Genomic DNA, 16059 nt, shown 5'->3' with positions numbered 1-16059 from the left:
CCCACAAACTGAATCCATCTTCATCTCGTCTGGTTACAAGGCCGTGTTGGTTCTTGGAAACATTTGAAACAATTGTTAGGACTTGATTTGTCTGCCGGCCACATACAGACCATGGGTTTGCATTGGATTTTTTTTTTTTTTTTCTTTTGCCTGTATTCGTTTTGGTTGTTGGCACTATAGCATGGGTGTTTCAGTCAGATAAGATGCTACATTGCAATATAGGATGCTGTGGGGCACAGTGGAAGCACACTCAAGTTAACAGAATGGTCTGCAGGCCCTGACTGGTGCTTGCTATCTGCAAACAAGGTCAGTTTAGCAGACTTTTTCTTAACCCAGGAAAACGTCAAAGCTTCCCTACAGTCAAACAGCTAAATATAAAGGTGAAATGCATACTTATAGAAGAAATGTGTTAACTGCCAAAGAATTTGTAATTGTTTTAGGCGCTCTTGATAGACGGCATTGCTAGGTTGATGACCTCACTTAGTGTACTGTAGTTAAAAACTATTTTTAAATCCATCTTCCCACCCCCCCAGCCTTCAATTTGGTTAAAAGTGGAGCAGAGCTCTATTTTGGGTCACCAATCTATTCTATCAGTCAGTATGTTGACTGCAGTGTGCAGGAGAGCCCTGATTGGCTCAGTGCTGCCCCTCCCTTTCCCTGTCTGAGTGCTGCTGCACATGAGATTTTAGGAGGGGGGTAATTTCAAACGTTCAGGAATTTTCATCTGTATTTTAATAGGGGATTTACTGAAATACTAGTATAGGAATGGTTTGTATTGCTGTTCATCCAGTCCTAAGATGTACACAGTCCTACCACACAGCAGAGCCGCACTGGTGACCTGAAATTTCTCTGTTCTAGTTAAGCTTTGCAGTCTGGTCACCTCCCTGCCCCAAGTCTGTGATTGGACAGTGATATCTTCTCTCTCTGCCCCTGCCAGACTATAACTTGCCAGCTTATGTGAACTGCAACACTACTAATTTGCTCCTATTGTTGCCTCTTCCAGTATGAGTGCTGCAATATAGGGGATTACCCCTAAGAGACTGATCCCAAGTCAAAACTGGGTACTTACACTAGCTGTATTAAATAGATATATCTATCGTTAAGCCATTGCGGTATTAAAGAAGAAATCTCCATAAGTTGAAAAAGCTTATTGAAACTCACAGGGGATCCAGTGTGCATGGTTTTTGGTGTTCAGATTCATATAGTGGTTGTTGAGCTTGCATGGTTAACAGCGTGCCCCCTCTTCCCCCCACTGCTGTCCGACGCTGCTCAGGAGACCAATCCTATGCGGTCTGAATGTCAGGTGCACAAGAAGGATGGTGACGGTGCACACAGATCGGAGCCTGGATAAGCCCCATCCCTGCATCTGACAGCTGTCAGGATGGAACATGGAGTACCATGAGTAGAGCAAGTACGGGGAAGCGATTGGGCCAAGGTAACCGAATCCCAGAGCATGTGAGCAAGATTAATGCATTCTGGACCCCAAGTTTCGGAGAGAGTCTAGAGCATTATCTGGCTGCTTGTGGTTTTGTGAATGACGGCATGCTAAAGAGAAGTACCATCACATACAAAAGCACAAGCTCCCAACTACACACAGCTACTGCTCTACTCTCCCTCAGACCATGGTCTCTAGACCTGCCCAACTTATTGTGGGGAGATTACAGTAGTAGCCTAGGTGTGGTGTTGTGGAGCTAGTTTCCAGTGCACCATCATTCACAGCAACACAAGCCACCAGCTAGTACTGTAGCCTTTTTCCTTATGATAGCTGGAATGAGGGTCTGGATTCACTCTCTTCCATGTACAAGGAAGATGGCAGAGGGGTAGAGCAGAAAAAGCACAGGGTTGAAAGATTAGATGGCAGAGCTGCAGATGTTAGAATGAAGAGCGTTTGGCTTCAGTGCTGGCTGTAGTCCCCCACCCCATAGGAACACCTATAAATTGGGCTTCAGCCTGGGATCAGCACAAAAAAGTATTTTAATTGTAAACCACTGCACAGATCTGAACAGGACCAAGTGCTATGTGCACTGGGTTTCCTGGGGGAGTAAACAAATATTTTGAACTTCTTGTGACGCTTCTTTAAAGTGGAATTCCAGGCTATAACTATCTACTCTTAAATCTGCTCCCACCCCCTTCTAACTCTATTTGAACTACCCATTAGAATGATACTTGCCTATTTTCAGGGAGCTTCAGTCCAGTCACATGATTGGCTCCCAGCAGTGGATTCAGGGGGTGAGGAGAAAAGGCATTTCACCCGTTGTCACCACTGTTCTCTCCCCTGAAGCTGGCCTCTGGGGAGGTCACATGACTGGACCATAGCACCTTGAGAATAGGTAAGTAGAAGCTTCTTCACCTGCAGGATAGTTAGAATAGGAGTTAGAAGGGGGTGGGGGCAGATTTGAGTAGACCGTTCTAGTCTGGAATTTCACTTTAATTTTTCTTTTGTCTTTATCTGCTTTTAAGTGCAGTACTAAGTCCTAAGGGTGTCCTTTAGAAGCTATAAGTGCGTCGCTTCTAACTTTTTGAAATGGCATTATGTGTTTAGAAATTTTGGAACAAATAACAGATCTTGTAGTTCCTTTTTATGTCATCCTTATTCTAGACCGGTAAATCACTTTTGCCATCTCTTCTGTTCGCCGAGTAGGATGGTTATGTTTTAGCAGCCTGTGCGCACAAGCTGCCTCCTTTGATATGTGTATAAATTGTCATTTTTATGATCTGCAGGTTATGGATTTGTAGACTTTGACAGCCCGGCAGCTGCTCAGAAAGCGGTCTCAGCTCTGAAGGCGACTGGAGTCCAAGCACAGATGGCAAAGGTACCTATCAATAACTGCTGAGTTCTTTCCAGGCTGGGAGGAGTCAAGGGATAAAACTCCTTCTGTTCACATGTGTTTCATTGTCTCTTGTTCTCGATTAACCGTGATCTGATTAAGTTAAACATGGCTTCCATTTGTTTGGACTATAATTTCTATCAGTCACAGGAGCAGACACACAATGGGCTTGGATTTATCCAAACTGAGGAAAGTCTATTGGGTAGACCAACCAGAATGCAGCTGTCATATTTTTTTTTCCTCCAATTTCTCATCAGGTGCAAAGGTTGCCAATTGTATTGTCCTGAAATCGCTCCTGGTTACTGGGCTCTGCATTTTGGGGCCAATCCATTAGACAAACATAACAAAGAAACCATATCTTATCTTGGCTTATATACATTGCACATTTCTGAAAGGCCAGGTATCATTCCTGAAAGCACAACTGCTGCCAAGACTTTTTATTTAGATTGGATGGGGAAGGGTGGTTGGAGCTTCTGTCATGTTTTAAATGCTGTTGAAGAGATTTCTCTTTACTTCCTGTCTTCTGACATGTCATTAGACAGGAAGTGAGGGGGAAATTCCTTAATACAGAGACCACAATAGGGGTAATGCTGGGGCACAATCATATCTAGATGTTCTCGAACATATGAGCGCTTCACTTTATTGAGTCCACTTTAACCCCTTTTTGCTGAGTGTCCAGCGGACATGGGGCGCATATATGCTCTACTGTGTTTGTGTGGAAGACTAAGCTGTCACCGATGGCTCCAGGTTTCATACTCATGATCAGGAACTAGGAGGACTGGTTCTTGATTAGCTGATCGCTGTTATAGGCTTTGATTGGCTGTCACAGTGATCAGTCACTGCACAGCCAAACCCTGTATTTAGTTTTTGTTTTGTTTTTTTGTTACGAGAAAATGTTCAATAAAATAAAACTCTGGGGGAGATGAAATGGTTAGGCCAGTGTTAGGGTCAAGATTAGGTTCAAAGGCTGGGGTCAAAGGTCAGGATTAGCGTTTGGTTTTTTTTTTGCTAAGATTTAAAAAGGAAAAATAATTTTGTCAGTGTGTTGGGATGAAAAAACAAAATGGGCACTACTACAAACCCATAATATACAAATGTGGTATCGCTGTGATCATCAGGAGTAGAATTTTTGTTTTGCGTTGCTCTTTAGCACAAAATGGTTACAGAAAAAAAAAATTTAGCTGCTTATATTTTTTTGCAATTGCCATGAGCTTTACCCCAGCCTTTGAACCTAATCTTGACCCTAACACTGGCCTAACTATTTCATCTACCCCCAGAGTTTTATTTTATTTAACATTTTCTCGTAACAAACAAAAAAACTAAATACCGGGGTTGGCTGTGTAGTGACTGAGGAGTGCCAGTGGAGGACCTGAGAAGAGGATAAGGGCTGCTCTATGCAAAACCACTGCACAGAGCAAGGATGTATAACATATGTTTGTTTGTTTTTTGTTTTTTTTTGTTTTTTTTAAATCAAGCCTTTATCACTTAAGTCTTCAAATGTTTAAACCCAAAGCAGCCAACTTATTTGTAGATAGAGCAGGTAAGGGTTAGAGCCTGTTGTAGTTTTTAATTGCCATACATGACCCTACTGGGCAGAATCTTTTCCTCTTCAATGAGGACACAAACCTTTTTTTTTTTTTATTTTTTTAAAGGACTGATCAGAAGTTCTGACGTTGTGTGTTTTTGGTTTTCTGGTCTTTTTTTTTTGCCTGTGCCTTCCTGTCCCAGTGACTACTCCCCCATTGCTTATACATGTGTTACAAATATAGGAAGTGTGGGAAAATCTTCCTAATGGGGTCAGCGGAGAGAGAAAAAAAACCTGACAGACATTTAACTCTTTCTATGTCCAAAAAAAATGGCTGGAGTTAGGTTTCAATCTTCTATTGTCCGTATAAAGTCCTCATCACTATAAAAAGAAAATCAAACCCACTTGGAGAGAATCTGCCATGGGAGTTATGTTTAGTGTTTGATGTGAAGTCACAATCTGTGTTGCAGAATTCTCTGGTGGGTCACCAAACGGTTAACCGCACATCAGACGCATCCTTGGGGTGAGGCCAAACCCGTGGAAAAGGGAACCATATGTATAAAACTGGAAGCTGAAGCTTAGACCTCTATAAACATTAATAGGGAATCTGTGCAGATGTGAGCTTTGCATTCAACATATTACAGCGTACAACATCCTGGAGATTTACACCCTCCACCTGGGTATTATAAATCAGGGCTTGGTGTGCTGGATGTCAGCCTAGCCGGTGTAAGAAAGCAGACCGAAGCGGCAATGTGTTGAATGAATACACATGCCAAGCTGTCCATCTGCAAGGCACGGTGCAAGCCAGGAAAGATCTATAACGCTTCCATATGCAGCTCTATGTGATCTATTGTTGATTTGCTCATCTGTCTGTTCTTATAATGCCAGAAAGCATATGGGAGAAGCCGGTTGAGTAATTCTCTGGTGTTGTATATCTTAAACATGGTTTAGTGTGAGCCGCCACATTGCGCATATTGGGTAATCTTTCCACAGAAATGCCTAGCAACGGGGGCCTCCATGTTTACAATCCTTGTGTAGACCATCCATAGTAGTGGAAAATTTCACTGAAAAAAAAAGCTTTACAACACAAGTTGTGGAGAAATCTTTCTTAAATCTGCTTTATACCAGTCTTTACCACAAGGCAAGGCAGAACAAAAACAAACCATGAATGGATCTTGAAAAATGAGTTGGTATGGAGTTTTTTGTGCTGTTGAGAATGAAATGGGCTCTTAAAGGTTATTGCTACACAAATGCAAATGTCTAGCACAGTGGTTGACAACTGATAGGCGGACTCAACTGTGGCCACATATGGGCAATATGTATTCCAACTGGAGCAGCTGTCCATGGGAACCAGTCGGCTTCTATCGCCAACTTATTCATCTAGGGCTCATGTAGCAAGGACTGCCGCTCATCTGGAAACTGACCCATGCTCGGAACACTTTTCAGAGGTATTTGACAAGCTGTGAGGAAGCGATATGTCGCCTCCTCACTGCCTATTTTAACCCTCTAAATGGCATTGCATGTGGTTGCAGCATGGTTCAAATCACTAGAATGGGGCATATTGGTGGTAAGAGAGCACACAGGTGGCACAAACACCTAGCGCATTATCCAAGGTTTATTAAAAAGTATAAAAGGACGAAAAACATACTCAAGCTAGCTCTGAGGAAAGGGACACATCCCTGAAACGCATCAGAAGGCCAACCATACCAGCAGTTGGACATTCTGCCATCATTTCGGCCATCTCTGTGGCCTTGCAGGCTTTATACATGCACTTGGTTTGTGAGAGTTTTTTTTGTCCTTTTTATACTTTTTAATAAACCTTGGATAATGCGCTAGGTGTTTGGTTTTCACTCTCGATGATAATGTTAAATGTTACAAATGGAGAGAGTGAATCTCTCGAATAGGGGTGCAGATGGCAAAAACCTGACAGGTGTTCTAATCCTTCTCCACTCTGTCCAAAATCAGCAAAAAAAAAAAGTTTTCCTTTTAGTTATGCTTTGATTACTGTGTGAACTGACATTTTGGAAGATCGATTTATAGAAGCATAGCAGAGCCTTCATAGAACAGAAAATGGTTATATGTGTCATTCTGTCACAAAACCCTAAAACAAGTAGATTTTTCCATATTTTAGGATAGTGTTTGGAACCATGCCAATCATCTAGTTATGCCCCAATGTACCTCCAGAACTGGTTTATAGTACAGATACAGCCTTATAGTCATTCATTCCAAATGGCATACAGCTATTTCAGGCTTTTTGGCCATCATGAAACCGTTAAGACGTGGGCCAAAAGAAATTAAGAAGTCCTCCACCAGAGTGAAGCCCAGCAGAGCATTTTTAGAAAAGAAGGTATTTACAGGTTTCAGTTCATCATATATCCCAAAATAAGGGGATTGTTTTGACGTTTTTAGGATAGTGGGTGGAGCCCTGCAAATCTTTCCCTTTTTATTCCCCTTTGGCCATTTGTACATCCAGAACCAATAAACACATCCAATCTTTGATTGTATCTACTTTGTATTTGTGGGTTTTTTTTTTTTTTTTTAAATCTATCATGGGAACCCCTGAATGCAAGGAGAAGCACATAGGGCTGTGCACAACAAGATCTGTATTTCAAGGTCTACAGTGCCTAGTCATTGCTGCTATTCACACCGAAAAGCTGGTGTCTTTTAGGAATTTTGAGATTTTCAGTGTAAAAGCTTGGGAAGGCATTTTTTCTGTTTGCAAAAAAAATGCATTGCAAAAAAAATATAAAAAATGGTTATAGACACTGATCTATAGGGCAGTGGGACTTTTCAGGTGCTACTAAATAATATTCAACATGTACAACAAAATGTTTATTAAAAGGTGGTACTTTTTCTGACACAATGCTTAAATTTTGTTTGATAAATATAAATGCAGAAATAAAGGCTGGATCCTCAAATCTTACATGAAGGATTAACAGTTAGGGATGCATTGGTTAAACATAATTTCCACAGACCCTACCTTCAAATAGCCCAAGGTTCAGCTTGACCTTATCATATATAAAGTGCCGATCAGTTTTTCCTTTTAAAAAAAAAAAAATGCTCGTTCTACCCATGGGGCAGGAACATTACGTGACCCGTTTCTCATTCTACACTACCTGCATCAGGAAGCTGTGGAAACAGTCTACATGTCTATAATTGAAAGTGTCCTTCAATGGAACATCCATATCTCGGCTTCTGCTAATAAGGGAATTAAACAGCAATGGATGAACCCCCTCCGACCCCAAAGACTCCCAAGGGACTGCTGGTGTAGACTGGCAATAATTCATATACAGTAATCCTTTATATAGCCCACACTACTGTATCGCTACCCCCACAGGGGCTGCTTGATAATGCTTGTCCCCAGTGGTTGCCCTGACCTTGGAAGCCTTCTGACACTCTGGGTTCAGACATATTTCAACAGTATAGGATAATAATGCAAGATACACAATTCTTAAGTAACACTTCTATATTAGTCCTGTTCAAAAGAGTAGACCACAAGAATAATGGGTTTAGGATATACAACCCCAGTTAATGCACAATATAGAACACTGTAAAATAGGAATAATCCATTAGCGACGTTTAACAAATTATACAGTCATGAGTAGTAGGCTTCAACTATTAACCTGCCACACCAGCTGTAAGAGGGGGAAGAAAAGGCCTGTTGACTTATCAGCTACCTCTAAGCCACCGGCGCCGCAGTGGTGGATGCTGTGAATTATGTAAATATATCCTCCGACCATAAATAGATACAAGTATCCTAATTTGAATAACAGTGGCCCTAGAAAAGTAGAGGTCCCTTTTAACTTAAGATTGCAACTTGAGTCCTGTGATGTTCAAAGTTCCTGATGTGGTGGTGACCATTATCTTCTGCTAGCAATGGTGGGGCCCATAAATGGTAGTAAATACTGGTAATTCAGTGAGGTTAAACACTGTGGTACTGCTCAAAACAAAGATCTCCTGTTACTGAGATGTAAAGGTGGCTGCATGCAGTATCTCTTAGAGTGGTGACAGAGGATGTGCATTCACCTGCTCACCAATTCTTGAATAGCACAGCCTCCTAGGAATGGGAGTTCTTGCCCAGGCTCATGGCTGTTTGCAGGGAAGTGCAGAGTTACAACCTGATGGGCTGTCAGTGTGGCAAGTAGAGATGTCTATGTGAAGACCAGACAGTGACAGTCCCAATGCAGAGAAGCTGATGTGATTCTCAGGGTGGCGAACAGCATCACTGCTGTGCTGAAATGGTGTGCAGAATCCCGCAGCAGTAGGCCAACAATCTGTCTCTGGAGGAGAACGACAGTCCCCCCTGTGTTCAGCTCTGAATCCCATGCTAAGAGAGCCAACCAGTCCTTTGCTGTAGAATTTATCTGCTCTTCCAGCAGGCTTCTGGTTCACCAGTTCTCTGGTTGTTGTAGTTGTCATCACTCAGAAATACAGTATGTATTGTGTATAGGACTACAGGTCCCAGGATCCTCTGCCATCTGAAGAACTGGATCCACTTTAACAGGAAGTGATATAGCAATCCCCGTGCTGGGCACTAGGGAGAAAAGGATTAATCCTGGTCTCATCTGTAAATATCCCTGAAAGGCATAATGATATAGCCGGTACCTGGCTACATTACTAGTGTTTACAGAGATGTATTGGTCATATTGAAGAATATTGAGACCGTATCATCCAATAAGGGTGTTGCTACAAAAATTGCTATCCAGCATGTGTTGGAGCCTTGTTGCCTATTTTGGCAATCTATAGAATATATCATGTCCATTGGCAGCGATGTGACTGATTGTTAATTAGTAATGAGTTGTTTCCAACAGTCCCATCCCACATGGACTGGGTTTTATGGAGACTCCCAGATGCAATTTATACAGGCAAGCGAGTGTTTGAGAAACTTTTTGAGGTTTTCACAATGTAAAAACTGGGGAAGACCACCTTTTTTTTTTTTTTTTTTTTTTTTTTTTTTTTCTCTTGCCAAAAGTGCATTGCTGCTATCAAGGAAAAGATATTTATGTAATGTAACTGAACAGTCTTTGTGCACTGGAGCTCTTCTTTCATTTAGTGCAGCTGTTTTGGCAAAGGCAGCTACATAGGTACATTTAGCCATTACCGTTCTTGCTGGGCAGCACAGTGGGGTGTGATTTGTAGCCAAATGGACTTAATTAAAACCTGATCTCTACTTTTATGATATTCATCTTTCAGTTGTTTTAACTGTGGTGCAGTGACATCATTTCAGTAATGAATTTCTGAGAAAAAAGTTGCCTGATTTTTTTTATTTCTGCAGAAAATTAGTCAGATGTTAATTAGTTCTGCCGTTTCTTGTCTCTGGAGTATTATGATTCAGTACAGCTGACACAGGAAGGGCAGATTATTTGAGTCATGGAAATGAAGATGTGGTTAATGGTTTACTAGTGGTTTATAAACATTTTAAGTGGGTGCTGTCTAGATTCACAGCATCCTAGATTGTCACATATATAATTTAGTGTCATAGTTCTTGCCATAAGGCAGTCAAAGCATTGTTTATGAAACTGTGACAGGGGCTCTTACTCTCCTACCCCTACATTTGGTGGTTTTCCTAATTTTAGATCCCAAAAGGGACATGCATCCAGAAAACGTCTGGCTTTTCAAATATGGATGTGCTTGGACAGGGTTAAAAGAACAAATGGTGGAAGTTAAAGATACCCTAATTTTGGGGGTGTTGGGGAGATATGTCAACAGCATAGGTCATGTAAGCAAAATCTGTGTGGTGTTGGTCCTCTTTAGATTGCACACATTTTAAATAACTTGAAAGTCTCAGTCACTAGAACGACAGTTAGGTATTTTCTTTTAGGTCAGATGGCTCTCCATATCGATGTTTTTCAAATAAGACTTTAAGGGGTACTCCACGTTTAAATTAAAGGGCGTCTGTGCTTCTGTTTTTAAATATCAGTAGACTTTTAATGTTTCTTTGTATATATCCTTTTAGTCATGGTGGACTGTCATCAGTTCTATGGGCATCTTGTCTTTTTATTTATTTTTTTTTTTTTCTCAAAGAACCTTCTTGGCACAGCTAGGCCACCAAGGCTTTCCTCAGCCCTCCCAGATTGCTAGGCTTAGGACTGGCATGCAGAATGTGATTACATTTATGCTGAGGTTATTTAGTTCCTGTACAAATTGGCTAGCAGTGGTGGGTTAATAGGCTACCGGCATGTCTTTGGTGAGTAGGAGCAAATGCAAACGAACCAAATGCAGAGTACCCCAAGAGTCAAACCAAGGACCCCAGTGGTGCTATCTTGTAAGCCACTCTGCCACCCATATTTTCTTTTTCATCCTTTTTTTTCTGGTACATTTGTATTTCTTTTATTTTATAATTTTGTAAAAAAAAAAAAAGAAAAAAGCAGACTCCCCATCCTTGCCTTTCTATGATCCAACTAAATGCAGGGAGCATTAGGAGAACGATCTAGTTAATCTTTAGACACTAAACCTTTATAGTGTGTCCTCACTGTGATATTAGCTCATGCACTGTGTACTTAGGTTTTTGCTGTCAAGCTCCTCAAAGTTAAAGTGGAGCACTGGCCCCTTTGAGGCTGCCATTAGGTGCCCTTCTCCAAACCATATATTTATTTATCCCAATAACTCTCCTTTTAAAGTGGAATGCTCCTTTAATAGGGCTTTTTATTGTCTCTACTGTGCTAAATTGACTATATTAAGTGCAGACATGACATAGTGTGAATTTTAGTTTTGTCTGGTGAACCAGCAGACCACTGCAGCTTGCGATACCAACAGGAGTATTGGATAACGAATGATGGTGGAGCCCAGCTCTCCGTAGAGACTACTGGTATGTGCCATCATAAATAAGTCAACAGATGCACATGCACAAAGCCCGCTTCTCATTATTGTACACTGTGTGAGGCTTCAAAAGAACCCCTTCAAAGTAATTGTCTGATAAACAACTGAAAAGAAGAAAAAAAAAACATGTTCCAGCGCAGCACCTTTTTAAGTATAAAAGTCCCATTATTTCAAGACTACAAATGAGTGTGTTATGGAACAATTTGTCAGAGATCACAGCTTAGCCTCATCCTCTGTGATGCCTCCACAAGGAACTTTTCAATTAGCAGACCACCTATTGTGATCGGCATTGTACTTGAACTCCTGTGACCCAGGAGAGGACAATGTCATGGGTACTTTCCTCAAGAGTGCCTTATGGGGTCCTGGCCTTGGCGCAAATGTCACCATTATCTTTTTTTTTTTTTGGGTCTCTGATTTTTTTCTGCTCCTATCATGGTTATTGCAGGTTTGTCTGAGTGGGAAAAGCCTGCAGAGAAACCCTAACCTATATCATGAAAGGTGATTTTGTTTTTCTGGTCCTATGTAAATTCATGTGTGTTGTGTTTTTTTTTTTTTTTTTTTTTTTTTTTGTTTTAGGCTGGAATACCCCTGTGATGAAAAACATTGACATCTTTAAAAGCTGTTTAGGGGTAATCCTGTTGAGATTATCATTACTATCCATCATTACTATCCAGATGTATTAGTGGAGGCATCTACAACCTTTCAAATTAAAAGTGAACTCCTCTTTAAAATGCATCTTCCTCATTAGAAAATATTTTTTGTAATCAAGCCATGCAGAACTGAGATTTTAGTATATGCTGAACTTTGAATCACCTGGCTGTTGCTTGCATCTTCCAGGAATTGTGAGTTCCAGCTCCAGGCATCTGTCACAGCCATCACAATTGGTTTTCTGTAGTTTTTTTTACAAAAATATTGACTGAGCCCCCCCCCCCAATGTAGCAGGAAGACCTGGATTGTGCAGTGCTGAAGGAAAATTTGAGTTGTACAGGTGGTTAAAGACTCTCCATATATGTTACATTTAACCATACAGTCTCTGAACAATCAATTTTAGGTTTACAAAAACTATGTGGACCTGCTTAGAGGTTCTTCACTCCACCTGTAAACAAAATTGTAAAGGTCAGCCACTACAAATTCTGTAGCTGCTGACTTTTTTGAAAAACACACACTTGCCTATGCAGGGATCCAGTGCTGTCCTTTCCTCACCTTGCTCTTCACCGGTTATCGGGTCCCTGGTGCTGGCATATTAACTTTGGGCAGCTGGCTTCACAGTTGGCTGCCCACTGCGCATGTGCATGTCTCCTGGGAACTGTGATGTATCCTAGGGAGGCTGTAAGGAGCGGTGGGGGGGTCAAAATCAGGTACCTGTCCCCAAAGCCCCCCCTTAACCACTTGACCAGGCTATAGCGCGATAGTACGGCTACAGCACAATAGTCTAGTCTAGTTCTGGGAGGGTGTTCTGGGGCGCACACCCGGCGAGCTCTGTTATCAGCTGTGTCCAATGACACAGCTGATCACAATGTAAATACACTTGCCGGTTATCGGCTGCCACAGCGTGAGGAGAGCCTGTAATCAGCAACTGTGTGTTCTAATGAGGACATCAGTGCAGTCCCAACAGTGCCCATCAGTGAAGGAGAAAAACTACCTGTTTGCAAAATTTTATAATAAACAAAGAAAATTTTTTTTTTTTTTTTGTTTTTTTCAAAATGTTCGGTCTTTTCATTTAGCAGAAAATTTAAAAACCAAAATAAATCTCTATATGTCTCAAAAAGATACAAATTTAATTTGTGTACAGTGTTGCATGACCACGCAATAGTCATGGGCGATTAAATATCTGGTGAATTCATGGGTGAAGTTCCATTTTAGGCAATCCACTCAGGCAGGACCTTGCAGTAAATTTGCTAGTAGATCTATAGGAGACTCTACAATAATTGTACTGTGTGCTGAGCATAAGGAGATCATTTGCACAATCTTTCAACAATCCTTCTAAACCTGGTCATATGCGATATAATCTATTTGCACGATCTCCTTTTAGGTTTACCAAAACTATATAATATGAGGACCATATAACAAAAAAAAAAACTGTAAAAGCAGGCAGGCCCCTGAACTACATAGATGTTGGTAGTTATAAAAGAAGATTTCATGGTCATATTTAGTGTTGAATATATTTTTTGTTTTTGAAAAAGTTATACAACATGTACAAGAGAATAGAAGAAAGGATTAAGAGCTTGATACATATCCTTAAAAGGACTATAGCACACAGTATGGATTGAAAAGGCAATACAAGACACTATAAACTGGTCTCACGGGTCAGATTTATTATTGTAGGGCCAGCTGTAGCTAAATGAATGTGGTACTTGAAGTTGTGTTTTTTTTGTTTTTTTGTTTTCCCTACCATTGCTGGGAGTCTGTTATGAAAGAGTAGTTGATACTTGGAATATACTTCCAACAGAGGTGGTGAGTCATTCAACAGGAAGTGAATTCAAACATGCCTGGGACAGACATAGATTTATACTCAGACAAAAATTTAAAAAAAAAAAATTTGTAGAGAAGAAAAATGAAATGTATAAATTTAAAAAAAAAAATTGTCACACTCTGTGAACCTCTCGATCCTTTTTAATACAAAAAAAAAAAAGAATTGAGTGGTTCACAGTCTGCACCACTTTTTTTTTTTTTTCATTTATACATTTAATTTTTCTTCTCTACAAATTTATGTTTTTGTTTTTTTAATCGATGATCTAATGCGGCTTTTAACCTTTTCATCCCAGTGGAACACTTGAAATAACTTCCCTGTTTCAGGTTATCCCTGCTAAAAATGATACTGAAACTAATAAAATTAGTGTGATAGTGGGTAGGAAGAATGCTCCTTACACTGGTGGTCATTGGGAAGAACTACCCCCTTACAGATGGCTAAAGAAATCAATGGATGGTGTCCGTGGGAACTTATCTGAGAGGCAGAAATTGCTGTTTGCTCAAGGAACCCCTAACAACCTCTGAATGAACCCCAGGGTTCCATGGACCCCTTGTTGAGGAACACTGATCTAATTTCTGAGTAGCCTAACAAGCTCAAGGATCAAAACCTCCTTACAAAAGACAGAAATAGGGATTGGTCAATTCAGTCTATCTGTAACTGGGATATTGCCTTTCGAAGCAACACTTTAACATAAATTTAAAAAATAGTGTCCAGTTGGGCACTTTATTTTTTTTTCTAGAGCATCTTAACATATGCTGGAAAAACCTATTTCTGCTTAGTCCTGTGACAGGCGTGAAAGAACTTTGCACAATTTACCGGCACTCTCCCGGATGGGCAGCCAACTTCTTCCCTGCTTTTCTCATGCAGAATACCGCTGGCACAGAAATGAGAAGCAGACAAGCTGAAAGACTGAATGTTTCTCAGTGAGATCAGCAGACTTGTCTCTAATCTCTCCCCTATCTGCCAGGGGATCGTCCGAGCAGGGAGTCCGGCTGGTCACATGACGGTCAGCGGAGATCTTGCCAGTGACCCTATTCAAAGCAAGAGAAAACAGATGTTCTTCAGTTATGCCAAGTAATTCCCCCCCCCCCTCCCCTTCCTTCTTTCCCTGCGTTTTAGGAACCGTTCCACACGCAAAGGGAGGTTTCGTTAATTTCTCTCAGATGACAGAGTTGTGCTCTTTCATTTAAACTTTCTCTGCAGGGTTTGTATTGTGGCCTTGATAGTTTTTAAGAGTGTATATAATACAGATACCAGTCAAGTCTTTAGAAAAGGCTTATCGAAGTTGATATCTTAACATCTGGAATGTCTCACCAAAGATGGGGCAGGCTATAGCTAAGTATTTGTGGAATATCTTCGTACTGATTAATGAATACGTATATTAATTTTTTGCACATTAGTCGGCTCATGTATTTTTGGTTCATGTAGATGGATGCTTGAATAGCTCTTTAAACCCAGGCCAGAAGAATTCGATTTAATCTAATGGTGTCCATGATCATTCTGAGGGTGTATTTGATCTGCTTTTCTTTTGCTAGAACAGATCCTATTGATCGGTTCACCTTACAGGCAAGGCAAATCAAAAGCAATTTTTCATTTGATCACAGAATAGTAAAACGTCCACCAACAGTCTACACGAGACCCAAAGGTGGTTTTCAAACAGAATGGGAATATCCTGTTTTCATGGTACTCTTCTCATATCTATTGTCCAGACTTTGGTTTAATTAGAGTGGAACATAACTCGTATATGTTATGCTTTGTTTACATTTGCTGCTTTTCCTTTTTCTCCAATGAACAAAAAAGTACAGCGGATGGCTTGTTTTTGCAGAGCATGGCCTGCGCTGCTTCTGTCTACCTGGTTTAGCTCAGCATGACATCTGTCTCCCAAAGCATCTTGGTATACACACATCATGGCTTCCAAGAGACCTCAGTGCTGTGTAGAACCCACATGCGGAGGGATCTTCATCAGGAGGCTGGCTAATAGGACCCGAAAAACACAGCTGGTCTCCTGATGATGTCCCAAAGTGCGGTGGCACTGTCTGAACTGGATTTTCAGGATGGGTGAGCATGCTAATTTGGCTAAATCTACCATATCAGGCAAGAAGAGAGAAATAATAAAATTAACTCCAGAAGAGGAGCAATGTACCTCTTTAAGGTACTCATACATAACTTGATACATTACTCAGCCAAGCTGAAAGTTGCCTGTAGAACCATTCTCGTTGGCCTTCTAAGGCTTTTCGTACATGCATAGATCTTTTGTTCAGCCCGTGGGGTTTGGGTAGATGCTGACATACTGGATCACCCCATCACCCACAAGCTTTTTATATTTTCCTAGACTGAGGAGCAAATTCTTCTTGCCCAGTCCTAGCACCACACTTTCAAAGCCGTTTGTCTCTTCAGCTTCAACCAGTATTGTGAAT

General features: G+C 40.9%; 1 protein-coding gene across 6 annotated transcripts in view; it reads left to right on the top strand.

Annotated features, from left to right (window-relative positions):
- Window positions 1-16059, top strand: part of RBMS1 (RNA binding motif single stranded interacting protein 1) — a 487977-nt gene that overhangs the window by 404720 nt on the left and 67198 nt on the right. For all 6 annotated transcript variants that reach the window (XM_089659943.1, XM_089659931.1, XM_089659920.1 and 3 more), the window contains exon 4: window positions 2722-2813. In XM_089659943.1, the coding sequence (XP_089516069.1) occupies window positions 2722-2813 (92 nt within the window). The remainder of the gene's footprint in view (window positions 1-2721; window positions 2814-16059) is intronic.

This window comes from Staurois parvus, unplaced genomic scaffold (genome assembly GCF_062004578.1).
Source record: "Staurois parvus isolate SC_StPar_1 unplaced genomic scaffold, SC_StPar_1.0 ptg000031l, whole genome shotgun sequence".
In the NCBI taxonomy this organism is placed as follows: Eukaryota; Metazoa; Chordata; class Amphibia; order Anura; family Ranidae; genus Staurois; species Staurois parvus.
The sequence above is the reverse complement of the archived record's forward strand: the minus strand, read 5'-3'. Positions and strand labels throughout refer to the sequence as shown.